This window comes from Mobula hypostoma, chromosome 9, assembly GCF_963921235.1.
Source record: "Mobula hypostoma chromosome 9, sMobHyp1.1, whole genome shotgun sequence".
In the NCBI taxonomy this organism is placed as follows: Eukaryota; Metazoa; Chordata; class Chondrichthyes; order Myliobatiformes; family Myliobatidae; genus Mobula; species Mobula hypostoma.
Genome location: NC_086105.1, coordinates 4,979,333 through 5,002,936, shown reverse-complemented (window position 1 = coordinate 5,002,936; position 23,604 = coordinate 4,979,333). Strand labels below are relative to the sequence as shown.

General features: G+C 45.1%; 1 protein-coding gene across 1 annotated transcript in view; it reads left to right on the top strand.

The window, feature by feature from the left end:
- Positions 1 to 11,957: 11,957 nt before the first annotated feature.
- th2 (tyrosine hydroxylase 2) overlaps positions 11,958 to 23,604 on the top strand; it is a 41,130-nt gene continuing 29,483 nt past the window's right edge. Inside the window, exons 1-8 of the mRNA XM_063059513.1 lie at positions 11,958 to 12,167; positions 15,192 to 15,366; positions 17,338 to 17,426; positions 18,365 to 18,432; positions 19,755 to 19,805; positions 21,732 to 21,877; positions 21,967 to 22,102; positions 23,248 to 23,317. Coding sequence (XP_062915583.1) covers positions 11,958 to 12,167; positions 15,192 to 15,366; positions 17,338 to 17,426; positions 18,365 to 18,432; positions 19,755 to 19,805; positions 21,732 to 21,877; positions 21,967 to 22,102; positions 23,248 to 23,317 — 945 coding nt within the window. The remainder of the gene's footprint in view (positions 12,168 to 15,191; positions 15,367 to 17,337; positions 17,427 to 18,364; positions 18,433 to 19,754; positions 19,806 to 21,731; positions 21,878 to 21,966; positions 22,103 to 23,247; positions 23,318 to 23,604) is intronic.

The following is a 23,604-nucleotide window of genomic DNA, read 5'->3' as shown; positions in this document are numbered from 1 at the left end:
CAGCTTGCCCCTGCCCCACCGAACTCGTTTCTGCATACCTCGACACTGTTTTATCACCCCTTGTTCAATCCCTTCCGACCTATGTTCGTGACACTTCTCACGCTCTTAAACTTTTCGATGATTTTAAGTTCCCTGGCCCCCACCGCTTTATTTTCACCTTGGATGTCCAGTCCCTATATACTTCCATCCCCCATCAGGAAGGTCTCAAAGCTCTACGCTTCTTTTTGGATTCCAGACCTAATCAGTTCCCCTCTACCACCACTCTGCTCCGTCTAGCAGAATTAGTCCTTACTCTTAATAATTTCTCCTTTTGCTCCTCCCATTTCCTCCAAACTAAAAGTGTAGCTATGGGCACCCTTATGGGTCCTAGCTATGCCTGCCTTTTTGTTGGGTTTGTGGAACAATCTATGTTCCGTGCCTATTCTGGTATCTGTCCCCCACTTTTCCTTCGCTACATCGACGACTGCATTGGCGCTGCTTCCTGCACGCATGCAGAACTCGTTCACTTTATTAACTTTGCCTCCAACTTTCACCCTGCCCTCAAGTTTACCTGGTCCATTTCTGACACCTCCCTCCCCTTTCTAGATCTTTCTGTCTCTGTCTCTGGAGACAGCTTATCCACTGATGTCTACTATAAGCCTACTGACTCTCACAACTATCTGGACTATTCCTCTTCTCACCCTGTCTCTTGCAAAAACGCCATCCCCTTCTCGCAATTCCTCCGTCTCCGCCGCATCTGCTCTCAGGATGAGGCTTTTCATTCTAGGACAGGGAGATGTCTTCATTTTTTAAAGAAAGGGGCTTCCCTTCCTCTACTATCAACTCTGCTCTTAAACGCATCTCCCCCATTTCACGTACATCTGCTCTCACTCCATCCTCCCACCACCCCACTAGGAATAGGGTTCCCCTGGTCCTCACCTACCACCCCACCAGCCTCCGGGTCCAACATATTATTCTCCGTAACTTCCGCCACCTCCAACGGGATCCCACCACTAAGCACATCTTTCCCTCCCCCCCTCTCTCTGCATTCCGCAGGGATCGCTCCCTACGCAACTCCCTTGTCCATTCGTACCCCCCATCCCTCCCCACTGATCTCCCTCCTGGCACTTATCCGTGTAAGCGGAACAAGTGCTACACATGCCCTTACACTTCCTCCCTTACCACCATTCAGGGCCCCAAACAGTCCTTCCAGGTGAGGCATCACTTCACCTGTGAGTCGACTGGGGTGATATACTGCGTCCGGTGCTCCCGATGTGGCCTTTTATATATTGGTGAGACCCGACGCAGACTGGGAGACCGCTTTGCTGAACATCTACGCTCTGTCCGCCAGAGAAAGCAGGATCTCCCAGTGGCCACACATTTTAATTCCACATCCCATTCCCATTCTGACATGTCTATCCACGGCCTCCTCTACTGTAAAGATGAAGCCACACTCAGGTTGGAGGAACAACACCTTATATTCCGTCTGGGTAGCCTCCAACCTGATGGCATGAACATTGACTTCTCTAACTTCCGCTAGGCCCCACCTCCCCCTCATACCCCATCTGTTACTCTTTTTAATGCACACATTCTTTCTCTCACTCTCCTTTTTCTCCCTCTGTCCCTCTGAATATACCTCTTGCCCATCCTCTGGGTCACCCCCCCCCCGTCTTTCTTCCCGGACCTCCTGTCCCATGATCCTCTCGTATCCCCTTCTGCCTATCACCTGTCCAGCTCTCGGCTCCATCCCTCCCCCTCCTGTCTTCTCCTATCATTTTGCATCTCCCCCTCCCCCTCCAGCTTTCAAATCCCTTACTCACTCTTCCTTCAGTTAGTCCTGACGAAGGGTCTCGGCCTGAAACGTCGACTGCGCCTCTTCCTATAGATGCTGCCTGGCCTGCTGCGTTCACCAGCAACTTTGATGTATGTTGCTTGAATTTCCAGCATCTGCAGAATTCCTGTTGTTTACATAAGAAATAATGTAGTTTTTAAGTATTCTTCCTTGGTTAACTTTGGCACCTGAATTAATTACATTGCATCACTCTAAACTAGGGATTCTTAAAATTGTTTATGCTATGGACCAATTGGCAGTCTGGTGAAGTTTATGGACACATTCTCAGAATAATATATAAAATAAAATACACAGGATTACAAAAGAAACCAATTATACTGTAATACAGTTATCAAAATATCAAAAACAAATTTGTCATATAGTAATATCTGTGTTTCTTTATTAGTGCATTAAATAACAAGACTATACATTTAAAATATAGGCAAGTTAAAATCAAATTTTATTTTTAAAGATATATCAAGAATGAAGGCTGTTGTTGCTTAATTTGAATAAAAATATTAAACTGTGAGGTGGTCTTTGACAAAGCAACACACGTCATGTTGTCATGTTTGAATTTTTTTTAATGGTTATTTGATTAATAGTGAAAATAAAGATGTACCTTTTTCCCATCCAAGTTCATGGACCTCCTGGAATTTATCCACGGACCCCAGAGTGGCCCATAGAGCCCAGGTTAAGAACCCCACTCTAAACTAACATTGCAAATTCTTTCCAGTGTTATACAAAAAGGCAAAGAATTGAAGACTTAACCCTTTTCTGTTCTAGTGATGCAAACCAAAATAATTTAGTCTCTTACAAAAATCTATGGGACATTCTTATTATAATTAGATCAGTAATTTGTAATGTAAAGAAAATGATTGTGCATGTTCTATTTGTCAGTATCATAAACGCCCTGTTGTATCTAATAAAATAATACAAGAATGTGCAGATTGCAAAACTTGGCTTTTTCTTTACCATGGTGTGTTCTGTTTACACAATTTACCTGTATTTTACAGTTGATATTCCCCGATGATTCAGGCCACTTCAGTTTTACATTCACTCCTTTGTGAATTTCTGTCTCTGAGTAAAGTTATCATTCAAATCAGTTCATATTCATATTCATTTATTTATCATGTGTACATCAGAACATAGAGTTGATAATATATTTATTGGCACAAGTATCATGTGTTCTGGTCGTCTCACTACAGGAAGGATGTGGAAACTATAGAAAGGGTGCAGAGGAGATTTACAAAGATGTTGTCTGGATTGGGGAACATGCCTTATGAGAATAGGTTGAGTGAACTCGGCCTTTTTCCATTGGAGTGATGGAGGATGAGAGGTGACCTGATAGAGGTGTATAAGATGGTGAGATGCGTTGATCGTGTGGATAGCCAGAGGCTTTTTCCCAGGGCTGGAATGGCTCGCAGGAGAGGGCACAGTTTTCAGGTGCTTGGAAATAGGTTGGTGGCATCCGTTGGTCTCGCGAGACCGTGGATCTGCGCCTGGAAAGTCTTGCTTCAGTCTGTGTTGGTAGAGCAGCGTCCGTTGTGGCTGTAGAGGCCCACACGGGGGTGACAGTCTCGGCTGCAGCGACTGCACTTTGAGGCACTGTCCTCCAGTGTTGTCTTGGTGCTGTTTTTTCAGCCAGTGCGCTTTTCTTCAGCAGCAAGCCTCAGCTTCTCTTCTTTTTTTAGACCTCTGCGTAGTTCCAGCCTCCAGCAAGAGCGATCACTTGCGATATCCTCTCACCTCTCAATGTTCATGTGACTCTTGCAGACATCTTTGAGACGAAGATGGGGCCACCCTTGTGCTCTCTTGCTGGAGGCCAGTTCCCTGTATAGCAGGTCTTTCGGGATCCTCCCGTCTGACATGCGGTGTACGTGATCCAGCCACTGGAGATGGCGTTGTTGGAGCAGGGTGAAGAGGCTGGGTATCTGGGCACAGGCCAGGACCTCACTGTTGGTGGCTCGGTCAATCCACGTGATGTCCAGGATGCGTCTCAGGCTGCGAAGGTGGAAAGCGTTGAGACGCCGCTCAAGTCTGGAGTACAGGCTCCAAGTCTCGCTGCCGTAAAGCAGTGTGCTGAGGACGCAGGCACTGTAGACTGCAACTTTGATGGGCGTCGTCAGCTTTCTGTTCTCCCAGACTCTCTTTGTCAGCCTAGCAAATGTTGAGGCTGCTCGTCTGATCCCTCTGTTGACCTCGGGGTCTAGGGAGAGACTGTCCGTGATGGTGGAGCCAAGGTATGTAAACTCGTGAACTACCTCCAGCTCGTAGTTGTTGATGGTAATGGCAGGGGGGTGCTCAACGTCTTGGCTCAACATGTTGATCTTCTTCAGGCTGATGGTCAAACTGAAGTCCTGGCAGGCTCTTGAGAAGCTGTCCATGAGGTGTTTCAGTTGCTCTTCAGAGTGTGTTGCCAGTGCCACGTCATATGCAAACAACATGTCCCTGATGAGTACTTCACGAACCTTGGTTTTTGCCCTCAGCCGGGACAGACGGAACAGCCTCCTGTCCGATCTGGTGTGGTGGTAGACACCGTCAGTTGATGTTCCAAAGGCGTGCTTCAGCATGACTGCGAAGAAGATGCCAAACAGAGTGGGGGCAAGCACACAGCCCTGCTTCACATCGCTGCAGATGTTGAAGGCCTCCGAAGAAGAGCCATCGAACTGAACGACGCCCTTCATGTCTGTGTGGAATGACTGAACTATCCTGAGGAGCCTCGGGGGACAACCAATCCTGGTGAGGATTTTGAAAAGGCTGTCTCTGCTCACAAGGTCGAAGGCCTTCGTGAGATCAATGAAAGTGACATAGAGGGGTTGTCTTCGCTCTCTGCATTTCTCTTGTAGCTGCCGAAGGGAGAAGTTCATGTTGATTGTGGAGCGTTCTGACCTGAAACCGCACTGAGACTCGGGGTATATATACCCTTTCAGCTATTTTCTGCAGTCTGTTCAGGACCATGCGGGCGAAGACCTTCCCAACGATGCTCAGTAAGGAGATTCCCCTGTAGGTACAGAGGAGATACCAGGGGTAAGTTTTTTGTGCAGAGAGTGGTGAGTGTGCGGAATGGGCTGCCGGCGACAGTGGTGGAGGCGGATACGATAGGGTCTTTTAAGAGACTGCTGGATAGATACATGGCACTTAGAAAAATAGAGGGCTATGGGTAACCCTTGGTAATTTCTCAGGTAAGGACATGTTTGGCACAGCATTGGGAGCTGAAGGAGCTGTATTGTGCTCTAGGTTTTCTATGTTTCTATGTTCATATTTGCTGTGTCATATGACGTGGCGATCATGGTCTTTCCATGGCCGTAATTGTTCTTGGCAAATTTTTCTACAGAAGTGGTTTGTCATTGCTTCCTTCTGGGCAGCGTCTTACAACATGGGTGACCCCAGCCATTGTTAGTACTCTTCAGAGATTGTCTGCCTGGTGTCAGTGGTCGTATTACCCGGAATTGTGATATGCATGAGCTGCTTATACAACCATCCACCACCTGCTCCCATGGCCTTACGTGACTCTGATCGGGAGCTCAGCAGCTGCTACACCTTGCAGGGTAGCGGAGGGAAGGAGCACCTTACTCCTCCCGTGGTAGAGATGTATCTGTATCCCACCACCCTTAGGTTTAAACACCTAAGATAATTTTATTGTCAAAGAAAAAATTAGGAACTCGGAATCTTGGGAGGGAAGGGTTAGATTGGGGTGCAGTTAGCCTAACAGTATTGCAGTGCCAGTGATCTGGGTTTGATTCCCGCATCTGTCTGTAAGGAGTGTGTACGTTCTCCCCCCGACCATGTGGGTTTCTTCCGGGTGCTCTGGTTTCCTCCCACATTCTAAGACATATGGGTTACTTGGTCACATGGGTGTAACTGGGCAGCACTGTCTCATTGGGCTGGTAGGGTCTCTTACCGTGCTGTTTCTCTAAATCAAATAAAATTTGACCTTATAGTAGGTTAAAAGGTCATCATGAGCCGAAGGGCCCATAGTGTGCTACAATGTTCTAGATCAGGGGTTCCCAACCCGCTGTCCGCAGACACCTCAGTAATGGAATTGGTCCATGGCATTAAAAAAGTTGGGAACCCCTGTTCTATGTTCTATGTTAAAATCACCTTTTTTTTCTGAAAAGGTACTGATATTCCCCATGTGATATAAGGCTTTGGAACTGAATTTTACACTGGCAGTATCTTACAAACCTTTCTGTGCAATTTCCCTAATCTGGATAATAGTTACTCAATCAAGCATTCTCCATTTAATGCCTTTCTCACAGTTTGTCTATGTTTTATTTTTATGTTTTGTAAGAAAATGCCCGTGAAAATGACTATTTTTATTGTTTGTGTAAAATAACCAGCTGAAAGCACCAGTCTTGGGTCCCATTTTTTGTTGGTGTGACCATCAATGGCTGGTTCCAAGTCTGGCAGCAAAAGGAGGGTTGGGCATGGGGCTAGGAACCCCGTCCTGTAAAAACTGAAAGCTACAGGAAAGTGTCACGGGGTGCGCTGACAGGTGACTGAACCCAGGTACAGAGGAATGACAGACTCTCATGTTTAGACAGAAATAGGAGTTTATTCATAGGAATTCCAACAGAATATTGGTGGCTAAACTGAGTGACACCACAAAACGAACCATTCTCAAGACACACAAGGACCCCGCCATAAGCGCTAACTGGGAGTCTGCTTTAAATAATCACAGTACACTGAGACCCCATGCCAGTCAAAATAAACTTGACAAGATTAAAGCAAAAGCACAGGGGCTTAATGACTCTAGATAAGATGACAATTAACAAACACTGGTGCACAGGCTGACAGGGCTCATGACAGAAATGCCAATATATGCTCCAAAGACCTCATCCCAGGGAGAAGAAGGATCTTCGCCTAGAACACATATGAAGTCGTGCGGTGAAAGTGGAACTACAGGGCTGATCAGCCTTCTATTGGCCTAGGACAGGGGACTCTGGCAAGTTGCTGCCAGTGGCCTATGGTCCTGTAAGGGTGAGTAAGTAGGACAACATTTAACAAGTCCTGGTTATGCAACCACTGACGCCAGACAGACAATCTCTAAAGAGTATTGATAATGGCTGGGGTCACCTGTCTTATAAAGACACTTTGCAGAAGAAGGCAATAGCAAACCACTTCTGTAGAAATAAAAAATGCCAAGAACCATAATTGTCATGGAAAAATCATGATCGCCCATGTCATACAACACAGCACACAATGAACGAATGAACTTTTAGACCCGGTATATACACACAGTACAATTGATTATGGCCATATGATTAGTCAGAGGCACTGAAGTTCACTAAATTCAAAATAACAACGGCTGAGATGACAGGATATTACAGGTTACAGAACTAGAATATAAATGCAAGGATGTAATGTCGAGACTTTATAAAGTTCTGGTGAGGTCTCACTTGAAATACTGTGAGCAGTTTTGGGCTCCTTTTCTTAGAAAGGATGTGCTGAAACGAGAGGGTTCAATGGTGGCCGATTAGGAAAAGGAGAGGTGCAACGAGACCTGGGTGTCATTATACACCAGTCATTGAAAGTGGGCATGCAGGTACAGCAGGCAGTGAAAAAGGCGAATGGTATGCTGGCATTTATAGCGAGAGGATTCGACTACAGGAGCAGGGAGGTACTACTGCAGTTGTACAAGGCCTTGGTGAGACCACACCTGGAGTATTGTGTGCAGTTTTGGTCCCCTAATCTGAGGAAAGACATCCTTGCCATAGAGGGAGTACAAAGAAGGTTCACCAGATTGATTCCTGGGATGGCAGGACTTTCATATGAAGAAAGACTGGATGAACTGGGCTTGTACTCATTGGAATTTAGAAGATTGAGGGGGGATCTGATTGAAACGTATAAAATCCTAAAGGGATTGGACAGGCTAGATGCAGAAAGATTGTTCCCAATGTTGGGGAAGTCCAGAATGAGGGGTCACAGTTTGAGGATAAAGGGGAAGCCTTTTAGGACTGAGATTAGGAAAAACTTCTTCACACAGAGAGTGGTGAATCTGTGGAATTCTCTGCCACAGGAAACAGTTGAGGCCGGTTCATTAGCCATATTTAAGAGGGAGTTAGATATGGGCCTTGTGGCTACGGGGGTCAGGGGGTATGGAGGGAAGGCTGGTGCAGGGTTCTGAGTTGGATGATCAGCCATGATCATAATAAATGGCAGTGCAGGCTCGAAGGGCCGAATGGCCTACTCCTGCATCTATTTTCTATGTTTCTATGTTTCTATGTAAAAGAGGTTCACGATAATGATTCCAGGTTTGAACTGCTTGTTATACGAAGAGTGTTTGATGGCTCTGGGTCTGTATTCACTAGAATTTAGAAGAATGAGGGGTGACCTCATTGAAACCTATTGAATGATGAAAGGCCTTGATAGAGTGGATGTGGAGAGAATGTTTCCTATGGTGGCAGAGTAGAGCGGCAGAATAGAGGGGTGTCCTTTTAGAACAGAGATTAAATGGAATTTCTTTAGCTGGAGAGTGGTAAATAAGTGGAATTCGTTGTCACAGACAGCTGTGGGGGCCAAGTCTGTAGGTATACTTAAGGCAGAAGCTGACAGATTCTTGATTGGTCAGGGAATGAAGAAATAAGGGGAGAAGGCAGGAGATTGGGGCTGAGAGCCATGATGAAATGGTGGAGTAGACTCGATGGGCCAAATGGCCTAATTCTGCTCCTGTCTTTTTCACCTGTAATCTTATGATATGATCAGCAGGTCGGGCGGCTGCTGAGGAGAGAAGCAGTTAAGAACTGAGGATTGTGGACCTGCCAGCGGATGGAAGGTTGTAAATCAAGCCTGGAACCTGTTTTGCCCTTCACAGCTGCTGTCTGACCGGCCGAGTGTCCCCAGTGTCTGCAATTGTATTTTAGATTTACAGCCATTGCGGCTTTTTTCTATTCTATTTGGAATTAAGTGGCGCATTTCACCGTATCGATGTGTGGATGTACAGTGACAATTAAAGCTAATCTTTATCGTTATACTACCATGTTATCTTGATAACGAAATCCAATACAAGTCATTCGTTTGGGTTAATCTGACCCACAGTTTGCAGAGAATTTATATTTTCGTCTTAGCTCAACCTTGGTTCAAACTCGAAACCCAGCGATATTTACTAATCTAAACGAACAAAACCGAACGAACTCTGAAAGAGGAAGAGTTAAAACAAAATCTCTGTGAATAACCCGGTGCGCCAACGGAATTGGGATCCTTTTTACCTGATAAACATTGTACCGGGGAACTCAAAGTGTCATTCCACGTTTTCTCCTCATATAAATGCTGCTCGACCCGCTGAGTTTCTCGGGCATATTGTGCGCTGTGCCCGCTTCCGCCTTTGCGGTCTCCTGTATTTTCTCCCTATCGAGATCGCTTGGGTTTCGGTTAGGAACTAACACCATCTCAGCCCAGGAATAACCGCACTGAGAAAAACATATTTAACTTTAAGCGAACGAGTTGATTACAATGGAGCCAGTAGAGATTAGGAACTTTCATTACCAACCTTGTAAAATCGAATAATTAATCCTGAAATTAAAATAAGATTAAAATAAAAAGCTTCATGTAAGCGTTGAGAGAATTTAACTTAAACGAAAGCCTACAAGTTAAAAGTTCAGTGGAAATTTATTTACATTAATGTTTCTGTATATTACCTTAAGATGCTTTCTTTCATTTTCTTTTCGATATTTACAGAAAAAAATACAATTGAATTTATGATATATATAAACAAAGACTAACAAACAGCCAATGTGCAAAAGGCATATTGTGCAAATAGAAACTAATACGGAGAACGTGAATTGTAAAGAGTCCTTGCAAGTGAGTCTGTAGGTTATAGACTTTCCCAGTCCTATGACTAAGTAGACTCAGAACCATTTTTTCTAATAAATGTCCTAACCTGGCTGAAGACGGTCAGCTAAGCAGGAGGAAGGTTCTAGACTAGTATATAGCTTTCTAAACAGCGTGATCAGATATTAGTTGTAATTAACCACAAGGCGGAAAGTATTGCGTTCAAACAGTTTAACTGTTCATTTGTATGCGTACAATATCGGTGAAAAACCGCATTTGTGGCCTATCCTGCATAAATAAAAACAAACCCAAATGTAAGTATATAAAATCGCAGACACCAGGGACTCTGCAGCTGCTGAGTTCCTCCAGCATTGTGTGAGTGTGTGTGAGTGTGTGTGTGTGTGAGTGTGTGTGTGTGTGTGAGTGTGTGTGTGAGTGTGTGTGTGTGTGAGTGTGTGTGTGTGAGAGAGTGTGAGTGTGAGTGTGTGTGTCTGTGTGTGTGTGTGTGTGTGTGTGTGTCTGTGTGTGTGTGTGTGTGTGTGTGTGTGTGTGTGTGTGTGTGTGTGTGTGAGAGAGTGTGAGTGTGTGTGTGTGTGTGTGTGTGTGTGTGTGTGTGTGTGTGTGTGTGTGTGTGACATAAAATCGTAAATGGGATCGAAGCCACGTCGATCAGCTGTTGAGTACTCCGGGCAATCAATGGTTTGCTTACCTGTTTTCTGGCGTAGATGTTAAACTGAGATTTACAGAGAAGACGAAATAAATTCTGATATTCAATTTAAAATTACGCAAGCAATCAGTTGATTTTGATTTCTCTGACACACGACCCAGGATTAAGTTGCCGGTTTGGAACTGGGCACCTACGGATCGTTTCTGTCAACATAAACCCGCGGCCGCTCGCCGTTCAGTTCCGTTGCATCTGCTTTCATTACCGGTGAGAGGTTGTGTTTAAAACTCCAATTTTACTACTCAGCTGCGCATTAAAATGCACCTGGAACGAAAGCAGGCGGCAAATAATTGGTGGAAAAATAAAAGAAAATAACAATAGAAGGCTGTGTAACCGCCCGGTAACCGAAGCGCTTACAGATCGCTCGGAGTTCAAAAAAAATCTTTGAAGTATATCTAAAGGTTTTGAGCGCGCATTGTCTTGAACTCTATAACTCCAGTGAGTTAATTCGGGGGATTTGATTCTGGTCTCGATTATATTTTTATATTAATGCCGTGCATTGATTTGAAGGAGCGGCAAATCCGAGAGGCACCAAATGGAGCAACAAACAAACTGCTGGAAAAACTCGACAGGTCAGGCAGCATCTGGGGAGGGAAGTAAACAGTCGACGTTTCGCGTCGAGACTTTACAGACCAGATGACCGTCGACTATTCATCTCCCTTCACAGATGTTGCCCGGCCCCGTCGCTTTCCTCCGGAATCTCGTCAGTTGGTTTGAAGGAGTTCGCTGTTACAGGACCCTGGTCAGCGCCGCGAATAGTTAAAACAGAAACCAGACCATATTTGGTCAAATCCATGGTCAGGAGCAGTATCCTCTGATCCTTCTCCGGAAACTACATGATAATTTTTTATGAGCAAACAAATTAAAAATTTACGACATGTAAATTAATGCAGGAACAATCTGGAATCTGTACGGCGGGATCTTGAAAGAGATCAATTCTGGGGCGCATACACTAGAAGAGAAAGGGGAGAAGGCAGAGAGAAACAGATATACCAGAGAGCGGGAGGGGAGAGACAGATTTCCAGAGAATGACAGGGAGAAGAGAGGGTAGGGAGAAGCAGACAAGACAGGGAGTGAGATGAAAAGATTCTGAGAGACTTCCGGACCAAAGACCAACGCCAATATATGTCTATATGTTTTAAAAAAACAACAAAGGCGCGAGCGATCTGTTCTGAACTTCAAAATCGTTCTTTATAATCCTATATTCAAACAAAAATAAAAAGCACGAACCTTGAGATATAAAATTCGTTTTTAAAACAAGATTTATTGTAACTTTCGAAGTTATCAAAGAGCATCGGTTATCAGGATATCGACGCGCCCGCTAACTCTCCGCCACAGATATACTTTGCCAGTGGAATGAGAGCTGATATCGTGATTCAGTGATCCAAGTTTGGGTATTTTATCTCCCTTGGCCCTTTTCCTTTCATCTGATAGGTTATATTTCCTCACCCCCCCCCCATACACACACAAAGCCGCCGCTTCCGAACACAACCCTCAATGACGCACTTCAGGTGCGCTTGTGAATATGCTCACACACTTAACTAAGAAAGGAATTCTATAAATAACTCGCCCCGTCCTAATAAATAGTAGGCTGCGGGCATTCCTGTGAGTGCATCCTTCGATATCGGTTGTGAAGCATTGCACTTAATCCCAATGAAGACCGAAACCGTTCCCCAGTGCCTCCCGGAGATCAGGACGAACCCGGCTGAAGACATTCGGAACAGCAGAAATCTCATCGTTTCTCCGGCCGAGTTCAGCAACCGTCGAAACGAGTTCAACATTGATCAGGTTTTGTTGACTCTCGTCTTCAAACTTCAAGACGCCAAAACCGTTGGGTTCTCCCACGTCCTCAAACTGTTCGAGGTGAGCTTCATCTCTTAGTAGTTTCCTAGTTTATCTACAAATTGTGGGTTAGCTTATCTACAAATTAAATCAATGTCAAATCTGTGGTCAAGCAGAGATCCCATTGGACCTTCTCAGGAGTCAGTGAGAATTTATGTTTATCATTGGTCAAGGATCAACCTTATTCGCCATACACATTTGCATGTATTTGGAATTTGCTGCGGTAGATTGGAGCAACATGCAATTAAAAAACAACACTCAACAATTACAAAGAATAAAAAAAATGAAAATAAATTTAGAGATTAAAGTACCGATGTGGAATAAAATGTGTCAATACCAGCATGCATTGAAAATGTGAACAGCATTATGAAACGTGATTACAGTGCATTGCAATGACGTTTAAGGAATAGCTTCTTTGCCATCAGATTTCTATATGGACAATGCACCCACCGACAAAGACTACCTCACTATTTTTGTCACTTTTGTACTACTAAATTAATTTATTTAAATATATATATTTCTTATTGTATTTAAGTTTATATAATGAGAAGCTGGAGACATCTCAAGCCAACAATCTGGCACCAACAATCATTTCACGTTGAGGTCACGTTTCTCCCCTTTCCAATGTTTGGTCTGAACAACAGCTGAACCCCTTGACCATGTCTGCATGCTTTTATGCATTGAGTTGCTGCTACATAATTGATTGATATTTGCGTAAACGAACAGGTGTACCTAATAACGCAGCTTAGAGTGACCATTCCGACACTCTGCATCTGATCTCCCAAATGAAGATTATGATGGTCCAAATGAGACTGGGTAGGTTGGGACTCTTTCCATGGAGTGAAAGATGCTGATGGGGAGAACTTACGGGGGCTTATACGATCATGAGGGGCATAGGTAAGGTCAATGGTAGCAGTCCTATTCCCAGAGCAGGGGAGTTTAAAATTAGAAGACTTTGGTTTAAGTTGAGAAGGGAAAGATTTAAAGGGGACTTGAGAGGGGAGCTTTTCACCTAGAGGGTGATGGGTTTAGCTGGCAATGGAAGTTCTAGAAATGGATATAATTATAAAAATTACAAGAATTTGGACAGGTGTCAGATTCAGGTTTATTATCACTGACATATCTCATGAAATTTTAAATTTGTTGTTGAAAGATGTGTATTTTCCCCTCAATCTCGGGTCCTATACCAGAGGCCCAGAGCTTGAGGGTTTGGTGCAGTATCCTTGTCCCTAGTAGTGCGCTCTTCTGGACCGAGACCTCAGATGTAGCTCCCAGGATTTGTCGGAGCCACTCTCCCAGTCCAGGTGTCACAGCCTCAAGTGCCCCTATCACCACCGAGATTACTCTGGCTTTAACCTTCCACACCCTCTCTATCTGCTCGTTCAAGCCCTGGTATTTCTCCAGCTTCTCATATTCTTTCTTCCTGATGTTACTGTCATTTGGGATTGCCACATCTATTACTATTGCTTTCTTCTGTTCCTTGTCCAGTATTACTGTGTCTGGTTGGTTGGCCAGTACCTGCTTATCAGTCTGTATTTGGAAATCCCGCAGGATCTCAGCTCTGTCATTCTCCACTGCCTTCGCGGGTGTTTCCCATCTGGACTTGGGATCCAGATATAAAAGGAACGGAAAGGAATACATTGCAATTTGTTCTGGAGTCTCTCAGGGCTATTGTACACTGTGGTCATGGACACAAGTCTGAAATAATAAAAAGCGTAACAAAGATTTTGTACATTGTACAGGGTTGCACAGCTGGTAGAGATGCTGTCTCACAGTACCGGAGACTCGGGTTCAAACCTAATGTAGGAGGGGTGATTGATGGCTCTGGGCCTGTATCCACTGGAAATTAGATAAATGAAGGGGGATCTCATTGAAATCTATTGTAAGGGTTTTTGCCATACTGACCCCCCGTTACCCAGGGTAAATAGCCGTCGATCTCACCAAACAGTGCAATCATTTTGGTGCGGATAAGGAGACAGTCGCCCAATGAACAGCCACAACACAGATATGAAAACAATATACCAAGTGCGAGTAAAGAATTTTACGTTATAGCAAATTTTTAGTGATGGGTTAGTAGAAATAACTACAAAAAAACCAGGCGCCACATGAGTAACTTATCAGTCTTGTGCACATAATGTTTTAATACGTTGGAGCTCACGCCTCCGATTCCATCCACAACGTCCTTCCGAGACTCCGGCAAACCTCCACACCCCCGAGGTCTGGTGTCCGGGCCCTGGAACCGCTGTCCGTTCCTCACACGTCCGTCCTCTCCGCTCGCCTCCCGAAAAGCCCGCGCTCCTCAACTCAGCCCACATATACAAGATAACAGAACGTGACTTCCATTGGCTAACAAATGAATACAATTTCCATTATCTCCCTGTATAACCCAAAACCCAGACATTGCAGTTACAGAGAACCCCTTGCTCAGCAGTTAACATTACGAGAAGCCACTTTAATATAACACTTCAGAGAAGCCATGTTGGTAATAAGCGATCAACAGTTAACCGTCCACCTAGTATACGGGGAGCCCTACCCTATTAAATATTGAATGGCCTGGATAGAATGGACTTGGAGAGGACGTTTCAGATAGTGAGAGATTGTAAAAGGAAAAAAGACAGGGTAAGGGAAATACAGAACATAAAACAGTACTGAACAGAACAGGTGTTTCAGCCCATGATAGTGTGACAATCTTTTAATCTACTCCAAGATTAATGTAACTCTTCCCTCCCACATAGTCCTCCATTTTTCTTTCACCCATGTGCCTATCTAAGAATTTCTTAAATGGTTCCAGCGTATCCACCCATGGCAGCGGCTGTCCCGCAGTCAGCACTCTCTGGGTAAAAGAACCGAACTCTGACATTCCCCCTGTACCTTCCTCCAATCACCTTAAAATGATGCCGCTCATGTTAGCCATTTCTACCCTGGGAAGAAAAGTATCCGGCTGTCCACTTGATCTGTCCCTTTGGGAATACTCCCAGCTGGATTATAACCGACCCGAAATGAAGACAGGATCAGCTACTGATGGATCGTTGATCTGGTTTGCAGGGTTTGGGAGTCCGGATCTCTCATGTGGAAAGCAGAGCAGCGCGAAGTGGGAAGGCTGGGGCAGACGATTTGGATTTCTTCATCCAGTGTGAACTCCCCAGTGCTGGAATCAACCCTCTGGTAAACTCGTTAAGAAGAGTGGCCAAAGACGTCAGCGCCATCAGGGAGGAGAAAGGTGAGGATCAAAGAGAGTACACGATTAGCAGAAAATTTAATTAATTTTTCTCTAATATTAAATATTTAAATATTACATAGAAACATAGAAAATAGGTGCAGGAGTAGGCCATTTGGCCCTTCGAGCCTGCACCGACATTCAGTATGATCATGGCTGATAACTCAGAACCCTCTACCAGCCTTCCCCCCATACCCCCTGATCCCTTTAGCCACAAGGGCCATATCTAACTCCCTCTTAAATATAGCCAATGAACTGGTGTCAGCTGTTTCCTGTGGCACTGTGGAGATTCACCACTCTCTGTGTGAAGAAGCTTTTCCTCATCTTGGTCCTAAAAGGCTTCCCCTTTATCCTTAAACTGTGACCCCTCGTTCTGGACTTCCCCAATATCGGGAAAAATCTTCCTACATCTAGCCTGTCCAATCCCTTTAGAATTTTATATGTTTCAATAAGATCCCCCCTCAATCTTCTAAATTCCAGAGAGTATAAGCCTAGTCGATCCAGTCTTTCATCATATGAAAGTCCTGCCATCCCAGGAATCAATCTGGTGAACCTTTGTACTCCCTCTATGGCAAGAATGTCTTTCCTCAGATTAGGGGACCAAAACTGCACACAATACTCCAGGTGTGGGCTCACCAAGGCTTGTACAACTGCAGTAGTACCTCCCTGCTCCTGTACTCGAATCCTCTCGCTATAAATGCCAGCATACCATTCGCCTTTTTCACTGCCTGCTGTACCTGCATGCCCACTTTCAATGACTGGTGTACAATGACACCCAGGTCTCATTGCACCTCCCCTTTTCCTAATCGGCCACCATTCAGATAATAATCTGTTTTCCTGTTCTTGTCACCAAAATGGATAACCTCACATTTATCTACATTAAATTGCATCTGCCATGAATTTGCCCACTCATCTAACCTATCCAAGTCACCCTGCATCCTCTTAGCATCCTCCTCACAGCTAACACTGCCGCCCAGCTTCGTGTCATCCACAAACTTGGAGATGGTGCATTTAATTCCCTCGTCTAAGTCATTAATATATATTGTAAATAACTGGGGTCACAGCAAAAAACATTTAAATATTACATAAATTACACAAAACATTTAAATATTACATAAATTATGTTTTCATTATGTATAATTTGTGTTTTTCTTGTGAGTGCTGCTAATATAATGCTAGGTGGTTCCTTTGGGCTGTAGTAGCTGGAAGGGTGGGGGTGGTAGTGAGGATAAACTCCCACTAACTATTAAATGCTCCCAATGGCATGTGTCTCACATGGCCTCTGACAACCAAGACCAGCTCCTGGCCTTCACAAGTGGCTTAGCTACAAAGCCCGGCGGAACCATTTCAACTGACAGGAGAAGGGGCAAAGGTGGGTTACTGGTACTGTGGTCAGATGGGGCTCGTCAGCCATTGTTGGCAGGTCATCTAGGAGAAGGAAAACTCTGATCTCAAACCTCCACTGCCTTGCGGCTGTACCCACTCATGGGGAAGGCTTTCAGAGTAGACCCCAAGGAAAAATCCGGAGCTGGAGTCCCTAAGGTAGTCCTACGTTGAGTTCAACGCTGACTGGCAGCTCCTGGCGCCAAACTATTGGTCTCTGCTTTTCCTTTGGATTCATCAGCTGCAATGAGAGGGGGAGGGCAACAGCTTCCTCTCCATATCGTACTGCCTGGGCTTGCATACTGGCTTGCGTATCACATCGAGAGCTGGGACGCAACATCCATCTCTGACCCCGACCGGGGGAGGGCCTCATACTGGTGCGAGGTGTGGTTGCTGCACGTGTGTTTCTCACTTCGCCTGTGCATACATGGACTTCTGCATGTGGCAGTAAACTTGGCTTTGACTTTGAACATGACACGGGAGGGAACTGGTGGGGTCAGGAGCATCCTGTTGGGCACATCTACCTAAAGTAACGTAAGCACAGCCATAACATGTTTTCAACTTGTTAAAGACCAGACTGTTTACTTCCAGTCCCGTGGTTTCCCAGAAGAATACGAGATCTTGACGGATGTCAACGGCTGGTGACCAAATTCGAGCCCACCCTCGATGAGGACCACCCTGTGAGTATGGTATAGACTTCACTCCCCAGATATTTTATATTCATATTTCAGATTTATTTGTAGTGTGTACGTTGAAACATACAGTGAACAACAACAAACTTGAGGATATGTTGGGAGCATCCCACATGTGTCGCCACACATTCCGACACCAACACAGCACGTCCACAGTGTCCAGCAGAACAACATAGAGCAACAACACCAAAAAAAAACACATCAGCAAAATAAGCGCCTTTTCCAACTCACAGGCATAGATAAAACTCCAATCTCAGTACAAGCTACCTCCAGGCCTCCAATCCCAGTACAAGCTGCCTCCAGGCCTCCAATCCTAGGACGGCAGCCTCCAGGCCTCCAATCCCAAGGAGGCAGCCTCCAGGCCTCAAACCCCTGTAGAAGCTGCCTCCAGGCCTCCAATCCCAGTAAAAGCTGCCTCCAGGCCTCCAACCCTAGTAGAAGCTGCCTCCAGGCCTCCAACTCAAGTTCTTTGCGCTGGAATTTCAGACTCTCAGACATCTGGCCTCCAACCTCCAGTTGCTGGCCCAGACTCGCAGACCCAACTTTCAGGCCTCTGACTTCCTGACTCACCGACTTCTTTGACCTTTTGGGCATAGCATTAGAGCAGAGATAAGGAGCAGTTTCTTTGACCGGGGGTGGAGAATCTGTGGAATTCTTTTCCACAGACGGCTGTGGAGGCCAAGCCATTGGGAATATTTAAAATAGATGTTGATAAGTTCTCAATTAGCCAGGGTGTCAAAGGTTATGAGGAGAAGGCAGAAGAATGGGGTTGAGAGGGATAATAAATCAGACGTGATGGAATGATGGATCAGACTCAGTGAGCCAAATGGCCTGACTTTCTCCTGTGTCTGATGGTCCTATAGCTTTCTACCTCTGGTATGCAGCAGCATCAGTTCATATTAAACCCAAATCTTTTTCCAACTAAGGGATACCGGGATCTGGAGTACAGAGAACGAAGATCTCAGATCGCTAGACTGGCTCAGAGCTATAAACAGTAAGTACATCTTGGCCCATCGGTTTATTGGATAAACACCAGGATTCAATGAGATCTGTTGCTGGAGAGCAACTCTGAGAACTCAAAATAATAATAAATCATTAATCATAATAATGTTGACACTTAAGAATCAGAATCAGATTTATTATCACTGTGTTATATTTGTTTATTGAGATACAGTGTGGAACAGCCCACCGAGCCCACACCACCCAGCAATCCCCCGATTTATCCTCGCCAAATCCAGGACAATTTACAATGACCCATTAACCTACTAACCGGTACACCTGTGGACTGTTGAGGAAACCCACACATTCACAGGAAGGGCGTACTAGCTCCTTACGGAGGGAATGCCAGAACTGAACTCTGCCCCGTGCCGTAGTGGCATTACGCTAACCGCTATTCTAACCGTGGCATGTGACATGCAGTTTGTTGCTTTGAGGCAGCAGTACAATGCAAAGGCATAAAAATCTACACATTAACAAACATCAATAAATAGTGCAGAAAAAAAAGGATAATGAAGTTGTGTTCATGGGTACAAAGGCCATCCCGAAATATGATGGTGGAGGGGAGGAAGTTGTTCCTAAACCATTGAGTGCATATCTTCAGGCTCCTGTACCTCCTCCCCAATGATATGACCAAGAAGAGTGCATGTCCTGGATGATTAAGATCCTTAGAGATGGATGCCACCTTACCGAGAACATAGAACAGTACACAACACTATAATGTTGTACTCACCTTTTAACCTACTTTAAGATCAATCTAACCCTTCCCTCCCACATAACCCCTTCTTTTCTACGTACCTTTCTAAGTTTTTTAATGTCTCTAATGTTTCTGTCTCTACAACCACACACCAACTACTCTCTGTGTGAAAACCCCACTGCACCTCTGACATCCCCGCTATACTTTCCTCCAATCACCTTAAAATTATGCCCCCTCATATTAGCCACTTCCACACTGGGATAAAAGTCCTTAGCTGTCGACTTGAGCTTGCCTCTTGTGCACCTCCGTGTTATACATGTGGCACTGCCTCTTGAACATGTCCTTAATGCCTTCAGTGATTTATACCACCTGATGAAGTATTAAGTTCTGAGCAAGTATTTGTTAATGAGCCAATGAAGGGTCTCAGCCTGAAATGTCAGCTGTTTAATCATTTCCACTGATGCTGCCTGACCTGTTGAGTTCCTCCAGCATTTGTTGTGTGTTACTCTGGATTTCCAATATCTGTAGAATCTCTTGTAATTATAATTATTCTGTTCTCCTTTGTACTCGTGTACTGGAAATAACAAACTATCTTCAATCTTGCTGATTTTTGTTTCCCAAAGGGGAGAATCCTTGCCAAGGGTGGAATACACAGCGGAGGAGACTGCAATCTGGTAAGTGTCTTTTACAATCTGAGGAGTGCAATTCTTTTCGACAGATACTCATATGCAAGGATCTGTCCGGGTTGGGACTATATTGGCTTATATACCTAGCCTGAGGACCTGCTCAGTTCAGAATCCCAGTCGAGCCACAAGAAGTTCATATGAGTGCGATGGAGAATATTACAGAATAGAAGGACTTAGGAGTGCCTGTTTATAGTGGTGGGTGCATGGAACGTGGTGGTGGTAGAGGCAGATACATTAGGGACATTTAAGAAATTCTTAGATAGGCACATGGATGATTGAAAGTACAGGCTGCATAGGAGGGAAGGGTTTGATTGGTGTGCGAATAGTTTAGGATAGGCCAAAGGGCCTGTACTGTGTTTTATGTTCCATGTCCTATCTACCACTCGTTCCTCTCATGTAACCCTGTCAGGCTTCCCTTCATCCTCTGAAGCTCCAGAGAAAACAGTCGGTACTTCTCTAACCTCTCCTTAAAGCTGATACTCTCTGATCCAGGCAACATCCTGGTGAACAACAGGAATTCTGCAAATGCTAGAAATTCAAGCAACACACATCAAAGTTGCTGGTGAATGCAGCAGGCCAGGCAGCATCTCTAGGAAGAAGTACAGTCGACGTTTTGGGCCGAGACCCTTCGTCAGGACTAACTGAAGGAAGAGTTAGTAACAGATTTGAAAGTGGGAGGGGGAGGGGGAGATCCAAAATGATAGGAGAAGACAGGAGGGGGAGGGATGGAGCCAAGAGCTGGACAGGTGATTGGCAAAAGGGATAAGAGAGGATCATGGAACAGGAGGTCTGGGAAGAAAGACAAGCGGGGCGGGAACCCAGAGGATTATTCTCCGTAACTTCCGCCACCTCCAACGGGATCCCACCACTAAGCACATCTTTCTCTCCCCCCCCTCTCTGCTTTCCGCAGGGATCGCTCCCTACACAACTCCCTTGTCCATTCGTCCCCCCCATCCCTCCCCACTGATCTCCCTCCTGGCACTTATCCTTGTAAGCGGAACAAGTGCTACACATGCCCTTACACTTCCTCCCTTACCACCATTCAGGGCCCCAAACAGTCCTTCCAGGTGAGGTGACACTTCACCTGTGAGTCGGCTGGGGTGATATACTGCGTCCGGTGCTCCCGATGTGGCCTTCTATATATTGGCGAGACCCGACACAGACTGGAAGACTGCTTTGCTGAACACCTACGCTCTGTCTGCCAGAGAAAGCAGGATCTCCCAGTGGCCACACATTTTAATTCCACATCCCATTCCCATTCTGACATGTCTATGCACGGCCTCCTCTACTGTAAAGATGAAGCCACACTCAGGTTGGAGGAACAAAACCTTATATTCCGTCTGGGTAGCCTCCAACCTGATGGCATGAACATCGACTCCTCTAACTTCCGCTAATGCCCCACCTCCCCCTCGTACCCCATCTGTTATTTATTTTTATACACACATTCTTTCTCTCACTCTCCTTTTTCTCCCTCTGTCCCTCTCACTATACCCCTTGCCCATCCTCTGGGTTCCCCCCCCCCGTCTTTCTTCCCAGACCTCCTGTCCCATGATCCTTTCATATCCCTTTTGCCAATCACCTGTCCAGCTCTTGGCTCCATCCCTCCCCCTCCTGTCTTCTCCTATCATTTTGGATCTCCCCCTCCCCCTCCCACTTTCAAATCTCTTACTAGCTCTTCCTTCAGTTAGTCCTGACGAAGGGTCTCGGCCTGAAACGTTGACTGTACCTCTTCTTAGAGAAACATCCTGGTGAACCTCTTTTGCATCCTTTCTAAAGCATTCACATCCTTCCTGTAATGGGGCAGCCCGAATTGCACTGATTTGTCTGGCCTGGAGGGGAAGGAGCAACAGTTAATAAATGCTGAGAGGAAGGAAATGGTAAATTCTCTGATGTTGTGTGTGCCGGTTACTCCAGGAAAGAGGTCTACACTAAGTTGACCACGTTGTACCCAAGTCATGCCTGTAAGCAGTTTGTGGATGCCTTCCATATGCTTGAGAAGCTCTGTGGATACCGCGCTGACAACATCCCTCAGCTTCAGGACGTCTCCACTTTCTTGCAAGGCAGGTATCACATAATTCTGGAGTTCCAGAACTGGGTGGACTCTGGCTGTGAATCCATTATCCTGACTTTGTTCTTGTACATTTTCTAGAGAGGACAGGTTTTCGCTTGAGACCCGTCGCTGGTCTGCTGTCTGCTAGGGATTTCCTCACCAGCCTGGCATTCAGGGTATTTCAGTGCACACAGTACATCCGGCACCCGGCATCTCCGATGCACTCTCCTGAACCGTAAGGAGCTTAATCTTTGTGTGTGTGTGGTATGCGTGTATATATCATTAGGAATAGAGACATCAATTATTTTCTAAACAGGGAGAAAATTCAGAAATCAGAAGATAGGTGGAAGGGCAGGTAGTGTTGAGGAAGCAGGCAGTCTGTAAAAGAAATTAGGGAAATTAGGAGAACGACAGATGAAATATAGTGCAGGGAGATGTCTGGCCACGCACTTTGGTAGAAGGAATAAAGATATAGGCTATTTTCTAAACAGAGAGCAAATTCAGAAACCAGAGGTGCCAAAGGACTTTGGAATCCTCATGCAGGATTCGCTAAAGATTAACTTGCAGGTTGAGTCAGTGGTGAGGAAAGCAAATGCAAAATTACCTTTCATTTCAAGTGGACTAGAATATGAAAGCAAGGATGTGATGTTGAGACTTTATAAGGCATTGCTCAGACCTCATTTAGAGAATTGTGAGCGGTTTTGGCCTAAGAAAGGAAGTGCCAGCGTTGGAGTGGGTCCAAAGGAGGTTGACAAGGATGATCCAAGGAATGAAAGGGTTAACATCGGAACATAAGAGGAGTGTTTGATGACTCTGTACTCTTGGCCTGTACTCACTGGAGTTTATAAGAATGAAGGGGGATCTCAATGAAATTTACCACACATTGAAAGGACTAGATAGAGTGGACATGGAGAGGATGTTTCCTATAGCGGGAGAGACTAGAACTAGAGGACACAGCCTCAGAATGCAAGGATATCCCTTTAGAACAGAGATAAGGAAGAATTCCTTTAGTCAGTGGGGTGAATCTGTTAAATTTATAACCACAAATCTCAGAGTTACATATGGTGATATGTATGTACATCAATAATAAACATTTTGAACTTTGAACTCCTGGCCACAGACAGCTGTGGAGGCCAAGGCATTGGGTATATTTAAGACAGAGGTTATTAGGCTTTTTGATTAGTAAGGGCATCAAAGGGTATGGGGAGAAGGCAGGAGAACTGGGTTGAGATCAACCACGATGGACTGGCAGAGCAGACTTAATGGACCAAATGACATAATTCTGCTCCATGTCTTATGATTTTAGGGTTTTGTACATGAATGTTTGTGTGTACACTGACTTAAAAATGCTTATGAACATTGTGTTTTTCATCTTTAAAGAGACTGCTGCCATGAATTGTTGGGACATGTCCCCATGTTGGCTGATAAGGAATTTGCACAGTTCTCCCAGGTAAGTTGCTGCCTCACACTGATCTTTAATTTTCTCCTTAAAGTTCTTAATCCTGGATATAACTCACAAACGATGTAATTCTATAGAGTGACTTTTCTTTAAAATGACATTTTCACATGTAGTGATGTGAGCTGCTGGATTCTGCAGTCTTTGTCCCAGTTGAGTGAATGCAGTAAACCCTCCTTTCAATTCCTGCCACCGTCTGTAAGAAGTTTGTACGTTCTCCCTGTGACCGTATGGGTTCCCTCTGGGTGCTCCAGTTTCCTCCCATATTCCAAAGACATACA